Source organism: Felis catus, chromosome A1, assembly GCF_018350175.1.
Source record: "Felis catus isolate Fca126 chromosome A1, F.catus_Fca126_mat1.0, whole genome shotgun sequence".
Classification (NCBI taxonomy): Eukaryota; Metazoa; Chordata; class Mammalia; order Carnivora; family Felidae; genus Felis; species Felis catus.
The window spans coordinates 207,446,506-207,463,256 of NC_058368.1; the positions used below are offsets into that span (position 1 = coordinate 207,446,506).

Here is a 16,751-nt window from a genome sequence, read left to right on the forward strand (position 1 = left end):
CAGTCCTGAGACCAGAAGCCCCAAATCAAGATGTCAGCAGGGTGTGCTTCTTCCGGAAGCTCTGAGGGAGAACGCGTTCCGTGTTTCTCTCCCGGCTTCTGGTGGACATTGGCAATCCTTGGCATTCCTGCTTTGTAGATGTGTCAATCCACTCTTTACCTCCGTACTCACATTACCTTCTCTTTTGTGTGTCTCTTTGTTTCAAATATCCCTTTGCCTTTCTCTTATAAGGACATCTGTTATGGGGTTTAGGGCCCTCCCTAAGTCCAGGATGATACCAACTCAAGATCTTTACTTACAACTGCAAATACCTTTTCCCCAAATAAGGACAAACTCAAAGGTTCGAGGGTTAGAATTTGGAAATGTCTTTTTTAGGGGTCACTACATGTATGTAACAGCGCATCTCAGTAGCTAGTAGGAGGCTTCTCAGAAGAGATCCATTAGTGTAACATGAGAGGAACTTGGGGCCAGACATCCTGGGTTAGACCCAGGTTCTACCTCTTAGCAGCTCTATAGTTGTTGTTGTTTTTTTAATGTTTTTATTTATTTTTGAGAGAGAGAGAGAGAGAGAGAGAGACAGAGTGTGAGTGGGGGAAGAGCAGAGAGAGAGAGAGAGAAGGAGACCCAGAATCTGAAACAGGCTCCAGGCTCCAAGCTGTCAGCACAGAGCCCGACGTGGGGCTAGAACTTGGGACCAGCGGGATCACTACGTAGGCGGAAGTCAGACGCCCAGTCGACTGAGCCACCCAGGCGCCCCAGCAGCTGTATAGTTTAAAAACCCCGTGCCTTGGCTTTTCCTATCAAAATACTCATAGGGTTACTCTGAGTAACCTACTAATACCTGGCCCCCGACTAAGTCTTGAGTAAACAGGGCTTTGGGTCCTCTGCTATGTAAGACTTTAACCTGTAAAGAGATTGCCTCCCTGACTGCTTACCAGTCAGGTACCTTTGAGCAAAATTAACAATGAAATCTCCAGTTTAAATCATTCAGGTAACATTAGTCATACATAGATTTCTGTACATATATGTTTTTAAAGACTATTAAGACTATAAAGACCATTTAAAGACTCATGGAGGGAGAGATGAAGAACTGACCTTGGGGAAAACATGTTGACATTTATGAAGTAAGCAAAGTGCAATTTAGGCTGATGGAGCCTCAAAAATTTTATCCTTTAGTTACCTATAAAATAGCATGTATTTCTTTGGGTGCACTTGATCCTTGAATTTAAAAAGCTCAAATAAATGGATGCTTTAACAACAGAATTAAGCTTTTTTGGGGTGGGAGGAATGTACCAGTCAGCGAATGGTCTTTTTTTTTTTTTTTTCTTTTATTTGTTTTTGAGAAAAAGCGTACAAGCAGGGAAGGGGCAGAGAGGGAGGGGGACAGAGGATCTGAAGAAGGCTCTGGGGCTAAAACTCACAAATCCCGAGATCATGACCTGAGTCGAAGTTGGATGCTCAACCAACTGAGCCACCCAGGCATCACAGTCCATGGGTGGTCTTAACACGATTACAAAACTATGAATGGCTCGGCTGTGCCTCTGGTCTTCAGTCCGTGTAGAAGGTTAAACTTTCTCTAGCTCTCTCAGAAGCTGTGTAGAAACTTTGACTCCTGGGACGTGAAAAAACCTTTAGAAACATTAGTTCACTTCCGTGTGTTTACAGTGACTCTGAGTTTTTCTGTTTTATCTACCATGATACATAGAGAAGTTTTATAAGAGCACATACCACAACTTCCTTGAGGATAATAAGGCTAAATAGTAGCATAAAAGTATTTACGCTCAATGAATTGCACAATAGACATCCCATAAATACATTCATCCCCTGGTACGTTTAAGTGTTAATGTCAAAAATGCTTGTCTTTTAAAGTATAGCGGTTAGATAGCCCAGAAGCCATCTCCAGAATCCTAACACATAAAAAATCTATATTTATCAATGGGAATAAGATAAAGTTTATAACGCTATTCCTGACACTGCCTTTGCAACTAAATGGGTTTTTGAAGAACCAGGATTCATTACTGTCCAATTTGAAATGCCAAAATATTTCTGTTTTGCTATGAAACCCTATTTCTGTATGTGTGACACATTTTGATCCCTACCTTTAATACTAGATTTTTATGCCAAAATTCCAATGCAAACTACTTAGGTAGGTAATCATTAAATGTTACTAGATTGCTTTAAAAAAAAATCTAGGGGGCGCCTGGGTGGCTTAGTCGGTTAAGCGTCTGACTTCAGCTCAGGTCATGATCTCACGGTCCATGAGTTCGGGCCCCACGTCGGGCTCTGTGCTGCCCGTTCAGAGCCTGGACCCTGCTTCAGATTCTGTGTCTCCCCCTCTCTCTGCCCCTCCCCTGCTCATGCTCTGTCTCTCTCTGTCTCAAAAAAAAAATAAAAGCATTAAAAAAAATTTTTTTTTTAAATCTAGTAAACACCCTCTTTCCATTTTGGAAACTACAAAGGAAACAGTCCTACCCACTCCTCTTCAGAATTCAGTCTGTTTGTTTATTCAGAAAGAACAAACTGAGTCTGAAGAAATACACTCCTAAATCACTGGTTGTAAGCCTTTTAGCACAAAGTCTGGATTTGCTGTCTTACGATCTCATTATGCCTCTAAACTCTGCCTACAGGTATCTGTAGCAGGTTATGTTCGTTTGAGACTGCGGGGATCGCCTGGTGTCACTAGCCTTCTGCTGGTGCTGGAGTTGGCTGTCTGCCTTCTTGCCATGTCTAACGAAGTAGAGACGAGCACAACTAATGGTCAGCCTGACCAACAGGCTGCACCAAAAGCACCGTCGAAGAAGGAAAAAAAGAAAGGTATGGAGCAATCCTCTTGAGGCCGCTGAGGGGAGCGCGGGTTGGCTACCTCTGAAGAAATGTGAGGCTCGGGGCAAATGAACCAAGAGCTGGCCCTTGCCTCACTTCAACCTCCGCCTCATGTCAGGTTCTCCTCAGCAGGAAGGTTGGACTTTGGCAGAGATTAGTTTGCTCCACTTAGAATAAGACCTGTGTCTGGATGGGGTGATTGCCCCAACTTGGATCTTGCTGGGGAACGTTCATAGCAGCTTGTTTGGTTGATAAACACAACTATCAATTATTCTTTGATTATCTTTCAGGAACCTGTTCACCACTTTGCTTTACTGAAGTACCTGTTTTTCAAAAACCAAGATCTTTATTTTTTTAGACCCTGTTCTCTTGACCTGAAGTACCACCAGAAAGTGCCAGAATCCTTAATCATTCGTAGTTTGAGAATGTGCCCTGGTTTGTTTGCCTTTTGCTAGTATACATTAGCTATGGGAATGAGACTGAACAGTCTTTTCAAGAAAAGCAAAAGAAGTTATAAAGATGAGATAATAATCTTAATAATTTTCAAAGGAATTTACTCACAATTTTCTTCTGCTTTATTGACAGTTCAAAATGTTAACAAATAGAGAAATGGCTTACTTTTCTTTATTTAAAAAAAGGCATTACCCTCCTTACTTCCTTTTAAAGATATTTTTTTTTAATTATGATGAAGGATATCCCCAAATCCCACCCCATATATTTCCATAAATTTCCCATAATTCAGTCCATTTTGTACCTTTAAGAGTTTATTTTTTCTCCACCCCAACACCATATACAGTATCACAGAACGTGCTTTTACTCAAAGGAAGTAAGAATAGAGATACAACATTGCATAGTTGATCAACTGTAATATGACCAGTATTTATACTACTCAGATTTGGAGATTCTGGAACATACTTGGTCATACCCTGGGGATGATATTTAAAGACATTTACAAATTTTATCCTAGATAAATTTTATCCTTTTTCCCCCCCTCCTCAGGCTCTGAAAAGACAGATGAGTACCTTTTGGCCAGATTCAAAGGTGATGGTGTAAAATATAAGGCCAAGCTGATTGGCATTGATGATGTGCCCGATGCAAGAGGGGATAAAATGAGCCAAGATTCTATGATGAAACTAAAGGTAAAAGGGAAAAGCATGCTTTGTCTCCATCTTACGCAAATATCCAACAGAGGGAATTATATCAGAATTTTGTGTTTACCTATATCTCAATTATTTGAAAGAAAAACATTTCTAATCACATAATTGATCCTGTGGTACCTCATTTTATGAGGAAACATGACTTTGTTCACATATTTTGTCTGCTGTTCTAAAGACCTGGCTTAATCAAGTATTGCGGGACTCTAGATGCCTTTTCCTTTGGGCAAATCAAGTTTTAGGTCCTGGAAGTATTCAGATAAAATTCAGGTCTCTAGGGGCACCTGGGTGGCTCAGTCACTTAAGTGTCCGACTTCGGCTCAGGTCATGATCTCGCAGTTTGTGAGTCTGAGCCCCACATCGGGCTCTGTGCTGACAGCTCAGAGCCCGGAGCCTGCTTCAGATTCTGTGTCTCCCTCTCTCGCTGCCCCTCCCCTGCTCACACTCCGCCTCTCTCTCTCTCAAAAATAAATAATGATTTAAAAATTTTTTAAATATTCTAAAAATAAATAAAATTCAGGTCTCTATTTGGAAACTATGGCTCTTTAGTATTAGCCTTTTGGTTTTTTTTAATTTTTAAATTATAGTATTGTCACTGTGTGAACCTAATAAATAATAATTGTTAAGTATGACAAGACCTAGAAGGAACATCTTTGAAGGTCTAATTCAGTCCTGTGTTTACCAATGACTATTCTGAAGCCGAGAGAATTAGAAGGACTTATCCAAGTTCACACAGCTAACTCACGATGTCCTGGCTCAGTGTCTTCTATTTCATTCTGCATCTATTCTGAAAGGTGCCTAATCCTTTCATAGATGGCAAACCAGGCTGAAAATAAAACTATCTTTTAAATGATTTAGTATCCAAAGCATCATAGGGTAGTTTTAACTAGATTTTTCTTGTTTTCCCACTCTCATCAGGGAATGGCGGCAGCTGGTCGGTCTCAGGGACAACACAAACAAAGGATCTGGGTCAACATTTCCCTTTCTGGGATAAAAATAATTGATGAGAAAACTGGGGTAAGAATCCGCTTTCACTGACACCTTTCTGACCACCTTAGTCTCACAAACGATGTGACTTAACTCTCAGTTCTCTGTTTCCCTTTTCAAAATTCTGTGGGGGAAAAAAATAATAATACATGTTACTTTTCTAGAGAAAACAGGCAGAAAATAGGGTAGGAAGTGAGGAGTCAAGACACTTTATTTTGAAATTTATTCTCTGTAATGGATGTGAGCCTCCATAAACACAGATATAGCATAAACACAGATATGCTATAAATATCACTTCGGCATTTTTTAGACCTCAAGTACACAGAACTAGATTAACCCTACTTCCTGGTTTGTGAAGCTGTCGTAGGTCTATGCCTGGGTCTCATTTTAATGTATTGATTACCTGCAAACTTACTGGCTAACCCGAAGCTAGAATATTATCCGTAACACATCTACCTTTTCTTTCTTCTCTCTTTTCCCTTCTTCCTCACCTGCAGTTATAATCTCTCATCCTGTAGGTATAAATTTGTGCATTTACTTGTGGTTGCTGTTGTTTGACCGCATATGAAAGGTATTACTTATTTTGTTTGTTTTTCTGCCACCGTATCAAAAAACTGTCATACTACAGGTTCTCTGGGACTTTCTTCTCTGCTCAACATAACATCATGAGATGTATTTACTTAAAATGTTATTTGTAGCTCATTTGCGTTTCTGTAAATCAAGGTACTCTGTTATAGTAAGGTACTATTGGGAGACCTCCAATTATCAACCATCCCTTCGTAGAGATGTCTGTTATCTATCATGCAAAGTCCACTGGTCAAATACAGAGCCCTGGAACCCTGGCAGCCACTCACTTACCCTGCTCACCCTTGTGCACTGCTGTTTCTCTTGTCCCTCATCTCTCAAGTGTTATCTTCCCAAGCCCATCAGAGAATGGTGGCAGGTTTCCCTCAAGCATTCCCTTGTTCCCCAAACCTTCTAAGATATCCAATGTATACTCTCCAGTGGCCTTAGGCATCTAGACAAAAACTGAGGTATCTTATGACCACCTACAGATATCCCTGAAGGGTTGAGCCCTGCTGTGTGCTTGAAAGGATCAAGAAAAAGGGGAGTGGAGGGAATAGATGGGAAGGCACCACTAAACCAATAACCCCCTGCCCCAGGCAACTCGTGGATAGTGAGGTGGACATGGGAAAAACTTGATACAAGCATTTGGCAACTTGCAGAATGTTCTGGGGATGATTGTTCTAACAATACTTCAGATGCTTTTCTGGCCACTCAGAGCCATTGTCGAAAGATCCCATAACGAACTTAGTTATGCTGTTCACCTAAGTTTGTCTTTGAGTTGGGAAAGTCAACCCACATAGATGGTTTAGCAATGAAATGTGCCATCTTTGCTTTAGAAATTCTTGGTCTCCTAATACAGTCCTCAATCCTTTCTTGCTATGTGGCATCATATCTTTGGGATGGAGACAATCAAGTATCAATATTCTAGGAAGTGTTTTTCCCACTTCTGTTTTCTCCTCTTTGTTCCTTTTGGAGCCCTTACTAACAAGAATAAATGTAGCTCTAACCTTCAACCAGAGGCAAAAATTTCTTTCTTCAAGTGTTTTGGCTTTTTTATATACGCCCAAATATCTGATGCTTCATCGTGCTGCCATATAAATAGATTCTAGTTTGAGCAATAAAACATTTTTTATGTTTATTTTTCAGGTAATAGAGCATGAACACCCAGTAAATAAAATTTCTTTCATTGCCCGTGATGTGACAGACAACCGGGCATTTGGGTATGTGTGTGGAGGAGAAGGCCAGCATCAGTTTTTTGCCATAAAAACAGGACAACAGGTAAGCTCCAAGCCTTGAGATACACCTGGAGGGAGACTTGTCCTCAGTTCATCATAGAGTGTCTGTCACTCAACTAGAGAGCTGGCTAGAGACAGTTAGATGTAGGAGGACTAAACAGTGACTCGAAGATGACTATCTTTATTGGTCTTAGGAATCATTTTTCATGCTTATTTATTTATTCTGAGAGAGAGAGACAGAGAGAGGCAGAGATAGAGAGAGACAGAGACAGAGAATCCCAAGCAGGTTCCGTGCTGCCAGTGCAGAGCCCAACGTGGGGCTCAAACCCACAAACTGTGAGATCATGACCTGAGCTGAAATCAAGAGTCAGTTGCTGAACCGACTGAGCCACTCAGGTGCCCCAGGAATCATGTTTAAATGTCATTGAGACCCATATTGTGTATGGACAAGGATTGTTAGAATGGACTTTCTCCTAAGGTGAATGTTGATTTTGGAACAATAGTGAATGATTCCCCAAAATCCTGAAGCAGTTGGAAAACTATCATGATCCTTCTTGTTTTGTTTAAATACTTACTAACTCTGCCAGCCTGTATGTATCTGGCAGTGGGGATTGAGGTAGTGGTGATTCCCTCTAAACCGGGGGAGGATAGTAAGGAACTTTAAGAGAAAGGAAGAAACAGTACTAATAAGAACTGATGAGGACAAAGAGAAGAAAATAGTAAGATTAAAATACTCATAAAGATGCTTTTTCTTGCTTTAGGCTGAGCCATTAGTTGTTGATCTTAAAGACCTCTTTCAAGTTATCTATAATGTAAAGAAAAAGGAAGAAGAAAAGAAAAAGGCAAGTATTACCCAATATTGGCTCTGTTACACTTAAGACTATATTCAGGACCATGTTTGAACATTATGTAAATAAATATAGGGCATGTCTGCAGAGTTGACTTCTTTGTGGCTCTTCAAAGTATAGAAAGTATAGAAATGTATTGTCTATTTTTCCAACAGCAATTGATGGATGTTATAGTTAGATACCTGATTTTCTGTTCCTGACTTTTGTTATCTGTCCCCACAAGCTTCACATTGGTTCTAAGGACTATACAGGTCGACCAAATTTAAGTTCAGAAACTGTATTCAAATCTAGTATTGATATGAAAAGGGCAGGCCAGGAAATGTAGGGCAGAAATAATATGCAAGACTCTCTCTTGCCTTGTGCCAGTGAACCCATACGTGTGTGTGTGTGTGTGTGTGTGTGTGTGTATAAAACCATATATATATATATATATATATATATATATATATATATATATACTAATTTAACTCCCTTTAACTGTAATTACAAAGATCACTGAATTTGTGTCTTTCTTTTTAGATGGAAGAAGCCAACAAGGCAGTAGAGGTAAAACTGCATCTTTATGTCTTATGAATTGCACATGTGATGTGTATAAGTCCTTGTTTGCTACCTGTCCAAGCATGCTCCCCCACCAGCTTACGACCATGTGTTCATGATTCCTCTAGCCATAGAAGATGTACAGTCGAATGACCAGTGCCAAAATCATAACTGCTTAGCAAACCAATACACTAAGAAATTAAATTCTATAAGAAAAGTCACCCTTAAACATTTGCCATCTTTTCAGAACGGGAGTGAGACCCTGCTGACCCTTGATGACCAAGCTAACAAACTAAAATTGGTATGTATGTTATTTTTTGTGATTCTTATTTGCCTGAACATAGGTTTACTTCCTATAGATGTTGCTTATGCCAAATCTGCATTGAATACGTATGGACGTCCTATTATGACAACTATTTCCCTAAACATTAGTATAACATTTATGTCAAGATACAAAGTAATCTTTTTAGTAGACACATTTGAATCTAATCCAAAGACTTTTTTAAGAGTGTGGATCAGATGGATTTGTTTGGGAACATGTCTACACTTCCAGACCTAAATAGCCTAATATCAAATCTGTATTAGTTAAATAAAAATAAAATTGTGACAATGGTTTTCCTAAGTCTTAGTTTAGGAAACAATTACAACAATATACAAAGTACTATTTTTTAGTAGACACATCTGAATCTAATCCAAATACTTTTTCAAGGGTGTTGACCAGATGGATTTGTTTGGGGACATGTCTACACCTCCTGACCTAAATAGTCCAACAGTAAGTGTCTGTTTTTAAATTTGCAATGTAATGGAAATGGCATCTGTAACTCAAATTGGCAATTAACCAGAAATCTCGAGCATCTCGAAACTTGGAAGATGACTGCTGATTTTTCTGCATAATGTATAAATGGCTCCTAGAACCAATTTGCATCTTAAGTTACCATGGGAACATATCAACACTAACTCAGATATATTAATTTTGCTTGGAGATTAGATTTGAGCAATAAGATAGGCAATGCAATCCTTTCTGGTATTATTTAGGATCAGAAGAAGAGCTGAAAAGTAATTCTTGGCAAAAGTCTACCTGAAGGAAGTATTTGCTAGATGATTAATTATAAAGCCACTTGGCTTCTTCAATATTTTTCTATTCTTTCTATTGTGATTTAGCGGCATAAGCTTGGTGTGAAGTAAGACTTAAAACAAATAAGATGTTCAGTTACGTTTAACCAAGGCCTGTTTTTGTTTAAAAACGTTGTTCATTCTGTGCAGGATGCTATAGTGTATCAAATCTTCTTAATATTGCCCTATCCGTGACAACTACGTGAGAATGGAGCACTATTTTCCTTTAGAGATAAGGAAAGGGTGATGCAGGAAAAACTCACTTGCCCAAGAAAGAGGTCCAGATTCAAGGCCTAAACACAAACCTCACATCTTCCAAAACAGTCCTCAAGTTAAACTACCCATGTAATTTTGGATTACTTCTTACAACTATTATTTTGTTTTGACAGTTTCTTGAGTACCTGAGATTTACAGGGCACAGAAATGAGTGAGATGTACAATGCCAATGAGATCATGGAGTTTACTGTCAAGTGGGGAGCCCAACATTAAAACTAATCACAAAGCCTATTAGTTGATGTTAATCAGAGGGTATTTATCTAGTTTAGAGGTTCATATAATGCCTCAGAGTAAATGAGGTTCTGGACTTGAATGTAAAAGATGATAAGGCCGTAACCAGACAAAAAGAACACCAGTCTAGAATAATGAGAAGAATGTCTGTCTAGGAGTCTGTTACATCAGGGAATTACCAAGCAAGTCTACATGACCAAAAAGGTCATAGGAATTAAAGCAACAGCAGATCAAGGACTGGGTAAGTCTCACTTGCCAGAATATCTCCGGGAATGCCAGCCCCGAACTTTCACATAAAATGGCCAGGCCCACTGAGATGAAAGCAGCCGGGGCTGCATGGTCTCTCTTCTGTCCCCAACCCTGTGACATTCACAGTGCAAACCAGCATTTTAATGAAGACGTACAAAGCCTCCAATAGAGAAGAATCCTGTTTAATGTTCTTTTCAGCAGTGAGTTCTAATTCACTTGTCTGTGGAGACTTTATTCTTCACAAACTTTTTGAAATACAAGATTAGATGATCCTGAAATGTCCATCATAGCTCTGAGGTCCTTTTGATTCCTACACAACTTCGCCCCCTCCTCTATTGTAGCCCCTTCCCAAAGTAAATTGATATCTGAATGATCTACTTTCCAAGTGTAACGGACAAACAAGTACATTGACACAGATCTAAGCACTCAGGCTATGAAGTAGAATTCCAGTGGGATAGGCAAGGAAGCAATGACTATTTAATCTGCTTCAGTAGACTTCTAGAAAGTTCTGAAAAAGGAAATGAAAAACAACATGATTAATCCTGAGTTTTGTTTATATTAGACTTAATGCCTTCAAAGAGTTTTTGGTTTAAAGAAATAACATGGAAGATTTAGGTAAACTAACAATAAATTAAAGTGATAAATATCATGAAAGCAGATGATATCTGATTAAGAAAGAGAATGCTAACAGAACTAATTATGTGCCGATTGGATTTTGCCAACATGGTCTTACATATTGACTCCATATTCCTAGGTCACAAAATAGATTTATCTCTATTTGATAAAACCAGAATGTTTAAAAATGTTCATAATCTTACAACAGTTTCTCTGGAAGAGATGCAGAGAAGAAATCTAAATTACCTGGACTTTATTAGTGGTTCCCCGACCCATTTGCTCCACCCCCAACATTTTATACAGGATAGTTTTATGCATTGCAAATGAGACTCATGTTGCAAACTAAGTGGCATCCCTTAGAACATATTTTTATTGGCAATTAACTGAACAATATTCTTCCATACTGCCACTTAAAAGAAAAAGAAGAAAAAACAAAATGACATGCTCTCAAACTTTAAAAATAACCATTCAAAACAGTTATTATGAGAAGAGCATAAGGTAGGACCCACCCCGAAGGAGGTTAAGTTTGGTACAGGGATGGAATCAGGGCACAAAGCACAGTGTCTTGCATACATAAGATGCCATGGGTGGGCACAGGTGATGATGAAATAGATCAATGAAAAAAGGTTTTGTAAAGAATCTGAACTTGAATTGGGTCTTTGAAGTGCGTAGGAAAATAGAGAGTAGTTAAGCTAAAAGTAAACTGGGTCCTATTGTAGGTCATTTTGAAAGGCTAGCTAATGAAGTTATTTTAACATAGGGGATAGAAAGAAGCCACTGAAAGCTTTGGGCAGAGAAGTCCAGGATTAGGCAGACTGGAATGGTTGGGAGAGATTAGCTACTTGGAGAAAGCTAGGCTGTGGAACTCAGTATAGAAGACGTTGCCTTTGTACAGAGACCTTTTTGATTTCCTGTGTTCTCCTCTTACTGAAGCCCCATAAGAGCAGGGATTGATTGCATTTCACGTTCATGTTACCAGTGCTTGTTTCTCAGGTGCTCAGATGATGACCCAGTGGTTGCAATGTTGACAATGCAACAAAGAACTAATGAGGTTCTGACCTAGGAGGTGGATGAGGAGTCTTACATCATTCCACTGTGGCCTATGAACTAGACTCTTAATCCTGGGTTAACAACAAACCCAACCTGAGGAGAGCCTTATACATTTTACTTATAGGGTGACTATTCAGAAGTCTAACATTGTGGCTCCTGTTTGGTGTCCTAAGAACTTCTTCAGAAGTATTTGAAAAGGAGAACCCTACCAGCTGTGAACACCCAACTGTTCTAACCCAGAGGTGGCTCATCATAAATGAATAAATATTGAAATCACAAACTTTTGCAATATGTTTTGTCCTCTCTTGATTGTTACAGATCCCTACATTAAGAGATCTTCCAATCCATTTCTTTGATTTAAAAAAATTTTTTTTAATTACAAGCTCTTTCTTCTGACAAATTCTTATGGTTATGGAGAAAAACTGGCTTTGAAAAATAGTGTTTTTATACCTAATAATAAAGGAAGCCAAAAAATAGATTACCAATTAGGTCTGACTGAGGGCCTAGACTTTCTAAAAATATGTTCTTTTAAAGCCAAGGAGGCCTATTTTTATTTACTAATTTGAGAATTTCATATTCCCTTTAAGTTGTTTTTGTCCCAGTGATCAAAAATATCCAGCATCGGGGTGATGCTGGACCTCTAACTTCCATCTCAGCTAGGCATTGTTTATTGTTTATATTCTTCCGCAGCTAGCATAGATGAGTAGTTAATGGATTGAAGTTGGTCAGAAGAAGGTGTGTCAGTTTGACAGTCCTATCCCAGGGTGAACCTTAATTAGTTATGTCACTGACCTGAATAAAGACATGTCAGATTTTTCAAACTCGCTGATTTTATGTTAAAAAGCATATCTTATCTAACAATTGAGAACACGAGTAACTAATATGCCAGAAAAACGATAGAGAGGGAATATAATTTGTAGAGTTAGGTATTTGGTATGTTTTTCAAATTAACTCTAAGCCCAAATCTCCATCCTATGCATGAAGTAAAGATTAGATTGTACATAAATTAAAGATTAGTTGAATTTATTTACCAAATAGATGAGATTACTGTCACAACCTGGGCAACTCTAGGCTGTATTATAAAAAAAATGCACAAATGCGAGAGGTTAATGTGATATGTTGTTATATATCAGTAGTTGAGTAACACTTTCTTCTTTCTAGAAGGACACAGACAAAAGGATGTGTCCAGAGATTAGGATGATGAGAATAAGAGATCCAGCTTGACTAGCACTGTCAAAAGGATCCTTACATATTTAAAGAGGCATACCTGCCATACCATGTGATGTGATGGGAAAATCTGTTTTTGCCCCCTAGAGGAAAGACCAATTATAGGGAAATATATTTGACCTTAAATTTTATTACAACCGAAACTATAAAATATTAGGCAATGAATTTGGTCATTTGGAGAGACACTGTTACATGATTCTAGGGGTAGACACATGGGACGGGATGGGACCGTGCATCAGGTGGGGAAGCAGAGTTAGGTGTCAGAGGTCTTATCTTACTTTCAAGCTCAGTGTACTCAGATAATTGCTTAGAGTGACTTGCAATCGGTTTCCTTTAAGACTTGCAAAGGCAGGAATTGGAACAATGCTGATCATGAACTCAGCCAGTCTGTAAGGGTAAGAGACACATGACTAGAGCAAACAACAATATAATTTCACTTAATGAAGGGCCAGCAAAACTGAGACCTAAATAAAAAGTCAAGGGGCAGGGAGGGCCAGGGAGGACCTTTTCACCACTAGTAAAGAATGCACTCAGGGAGGTGATGGGAGGAGAAAATGGTCAACCTGTCTGTCAAGACAAAACTTTAATGGGAATTTTGATAGTCCTGATCATCTTAGGTAGCTTTCTCATTTGAAGTCACGACATGGACTAACACTTTCTTTTCTCTTTTTTTTTTTTCTTCCCAAATGTGATAGGAAAGCAAAGATATCCTGTTAGTGGATCTAAACTCTGAAATCGACACCAATCAGAATTCTTTAAGAGAAAATCCATTCTTAACAAATGGCATTACCTCCTGCTCTCTTCCTCGACCAAAGCCTCAGGCAGCTTTCTTGCCTGAAAATGCCTTTTCTGCCAATCTCAACTTCTTTCCCACCCCTAATCCTGATCCTTTCCGTGACGATCCTTTTGCACAGCCAGACCAATCGACACCCTCTTCGTTCGATTCTCTCAAATCTTCAGATCAGAAGAAAGAGAATTTGAGTAGTTTGTCTCCTCCACTGAGTAACGGGCCCCTGAATGGGGATGTTGATTACTTTGGTCAGCAGTTTGACCAAATCTCTAACCGGACTGGCAAACAGGAAGCTCAGGCAGGCCCGTGGCCCTTTTCAAGTACGCAAACACAGCCAGCAGTGAGAACTCAAAATGGGGTATCTGAAAGAGAACAGAACGGCTTCCATGTCAAATCCTCCCCGAACCCTTTTGTGGGAAGCCCTCCCAAAGGACTGTCCGTACCGAATGGCGTAAAGCAGGACTTGGAAAGCTCTGTCCAGTCCTCACCACATGACTCCATAGCCATTATCCCACCTCCACAAAGTACCAAACCAGGACGAGGCAGAAGGACTGCTAAGGTGAATTGTCTTCTCCACATATCCATTGGCAGAATGCATGTTCGGTACCAAAGGGTGGTGTGATGCAATCTCTCTTTCCTGCTGCTATTGTAGTTTCCTGTGTGGCTGTAAAATAGACGGTGGGATAAGGCACATCTTTCTCCAGGAATACCTTCCTCCAGTCGCCACCCTTTCTGAGCTCGCTCACCAGTGTTTTCACGCCCTGCTTGCTGTTTGCATGTCTTGTCACTTATTATTAACTAAACACAAGTTTTTCCATTTTTAATGCTGCTATGCTTCTGTACCTCTGGTAAGTTTGATCGTCATGTTCTGGAAGGGGAGGGCAAGGGTTCTTGTGATTCCTTGTGTACCTTCCCCACACTAACACCCCCCCCACCCCTCATGTTGCATTAATATCCAAGGTGGTGGTGGAAAATTCTGGAGTTTGCCTCCTCTATTCAATGTCGACTGAATAATCCATTGTTTTAAGAGAGATTTATATATTTACTATGATCACTTCATTCAAAAACAATTTAAAATGTGGTTTCTGTAAGGATCTTTTTAAAAATCTCACTAGAATGTGCAGGCTGGCCTCATAGTTGAACTGCAGTATCATCTTTATGCAGACTTATTTAAATCCAGTGGAATAATCAAAAAAATGTAGGTTACTTATTTATTTATAGTTGTCCTTTCCTTCCCAGCTTTAAGCTTTTAGCTGACAAGGAGACCAGACAGATATAAATGTGTAAATGAGTAAAATAGATTTCACCTTGGCAGTCCTCTTTACATCAGTTACCAAGACCCAATATTCTGTCCACTGCAGGGATCTGTCTTTCTCGGGGGGCGGGGGGGGGGGGGGGGGGGAGGAAGGGGAGGGGTTGGCTTTTTGTAGTTTATCAGTAAGAGGAAAAGCTTTTCTTTGTGTGGTTCCCAAATTTGAGGTAACAGAATAAGAGACGGAATAAAGCTGCCTTTCAACTGTTACTGAGTAACTCTCGTATCTCCCTCTCGCCCTATCAGTCTCCAGCAAAAGACTTGCTTGCATCAGACATCTTTACCCCTCCTGTCTCCGAACCTCCCGGCCAGACATCACCTACAGGACAATCTGCAACCCTACAGACCAACCCTCTGGATCTCTTCAAAACAAATGCTTCTACCCCAGTGGGACCCCTTGCAGGTCTAGGTAGGTGCCAAAGATCGAGTTAGATTTGCTGTTGCTTTCACTCATAAGATTATAAGGCAAAGGAAGAAGGCACTCCAGATCCATTGAGGTGCCAGGGACATAAGAGCTGAGCATCCTGGGGAGACTTTCTCCCACTTTTACTTTTGTACACCCCGCCCTCATTTGGTACTCTTGACTTGTAACTGAAGTTTGGCTCCTGGAGTTGGCATGTGAGAAGAAATCCATGATCAATATTGCACTTACCTGAGCCAAGTGGCAATGGATTACAGAAGACAACTGTAAGGGATTCTGAAGCTCAGACCAGCTTCATTGGAGAAACGGGGTGGAGTTGGGAGAGTCTTATCTGTGATCTGTATTGGAAAAACTGGTGATCAGTTTACTAGATCAAAGCCCTATCTCCTATTAAGTTGATATGCTTCTTGGATAGGATATCGTATCCTGTCCTTCCCCTGAGAGGGATAGAAGTTAAGTCCAATGCAAGTGTAAGTCACAGAATGAAAGTCTTAGGTTCTCAGCCCAGCTCTGCTCTGGACACACAGTGCGTATGAGACAGGCATATATTCTGAGCAGTCTCTGAATACTTCAGCCTTAGCTGTTCCTTGTCCATATTTTGGCCCACTGAGTGTCTTAGTAGAGTTGGAAGACGAGTGCCAGAAACGTGTAGTTGAGGAGAACACAGAGATAAGGGAAGAGATGGGATGTTATCAGATACCCAGGATGTGCTGGGGCTCATTCATAAATGTGTCTTCAGCTCACGTGAGCCACTGAGCCACTCGGAGGCAAGACACTGGGGAAGGCCACTTGGCTGAAGACTGGCGCTGCTGTTCTTTGCCCACAGCCTCCAGTTCTTTTCTGCCTCCGTGGTACAGTCTTCAGAAACCCTGACAATAGTCCTTGCTGTCCTGCTGGGAATTCTCTTTGATTTTCTGCTTCTTGGCACCTCCATAAGCTCCAAACAGACTCTCTGTCTTGGGAGGGGTTTGGGGAACTATAGATGGAGAGGGACTCTCTTCCCCATTTTGTAATATTTGACCAGGGCTCTTGGTTTTCTCTGCCTCCTACAGAGTCAGTTATCAGGACCCTTTGTTTATTTGTTTGTTTGTTTGCTTGTTTCCCCTGCTGCTTTCCTGCCAAGGAAAATATTTCCATTTTGTCATATTAAATCTGTTTAATCATATCTGGAGTATGGTGACAAGAGTGGGGTGTTACCCAACTGCTGAGTGGCTGAAATCAATGTGAGTGTGAGAAACCAACTTATTTCAGGTCTCTGATTGCATTTACACCATCAAGACTCTCTCTAAAAACTTCATGTGTCTTGGGGGCTTCCC

General features: G+C 40.1%; 1 protein-coding gene across 4 annotated transcripts in view; it reads left to right on the forward strand.

Moving 5' to 3' along the window:
* DAB2 (DAB adaptor protein 2) overlaps positions 1-16,751 on the forward strand; it is a 70,814-nt gene that overhangs the window by 46,035 nt on the left and 8,028 nt on the right. For 3 of the 4 annotated variants that reach the window (XM_011286417.3, XM_023238899.2, XM_019811579.2), the window contains 10 exons: positions 2,628-2,814; positions 3,823-3,962; positions 4,896-4,994; positions 6,678-6,809; positions 7,528-7,608; positions 8,134-8,160; positions 8,399-8,452; positions 8,861-8,923; positions 13,608-14,261; positions 15,261-15,423. In XM_011286417.3, the coding sequence (XP_011284719.1) occupies positions 2,724-2,814; positions 3,823-3,962; positions 4,896-4,994; positions 6,678-6,809; positions 7,528-7,608; positions 8,134-8,160; positions 8,399-8,452; positions 8,861-8,923; positions 13,608-14,261; positions 15,261-15,423 (1,504 nt within the window). In that variant the 5' untranslated portion in view covers positions 2,628-2,723. Of the gene's footprint in view, positions 1-2,627; positions 2,815-3,822; positions 3,963-4,895; positions 4,995-6,677; positions 6,810-7,527; positions 7,609-8,133; positions 8,161-8,398; positions 8,453-8,860; positions 8,924-13,607; positions 14,262-15,260; positions 15,424-16,751 lie in introns of those variants that run through there. The other variant, XM_019811583.2, reaches the window with a different exon arrangement.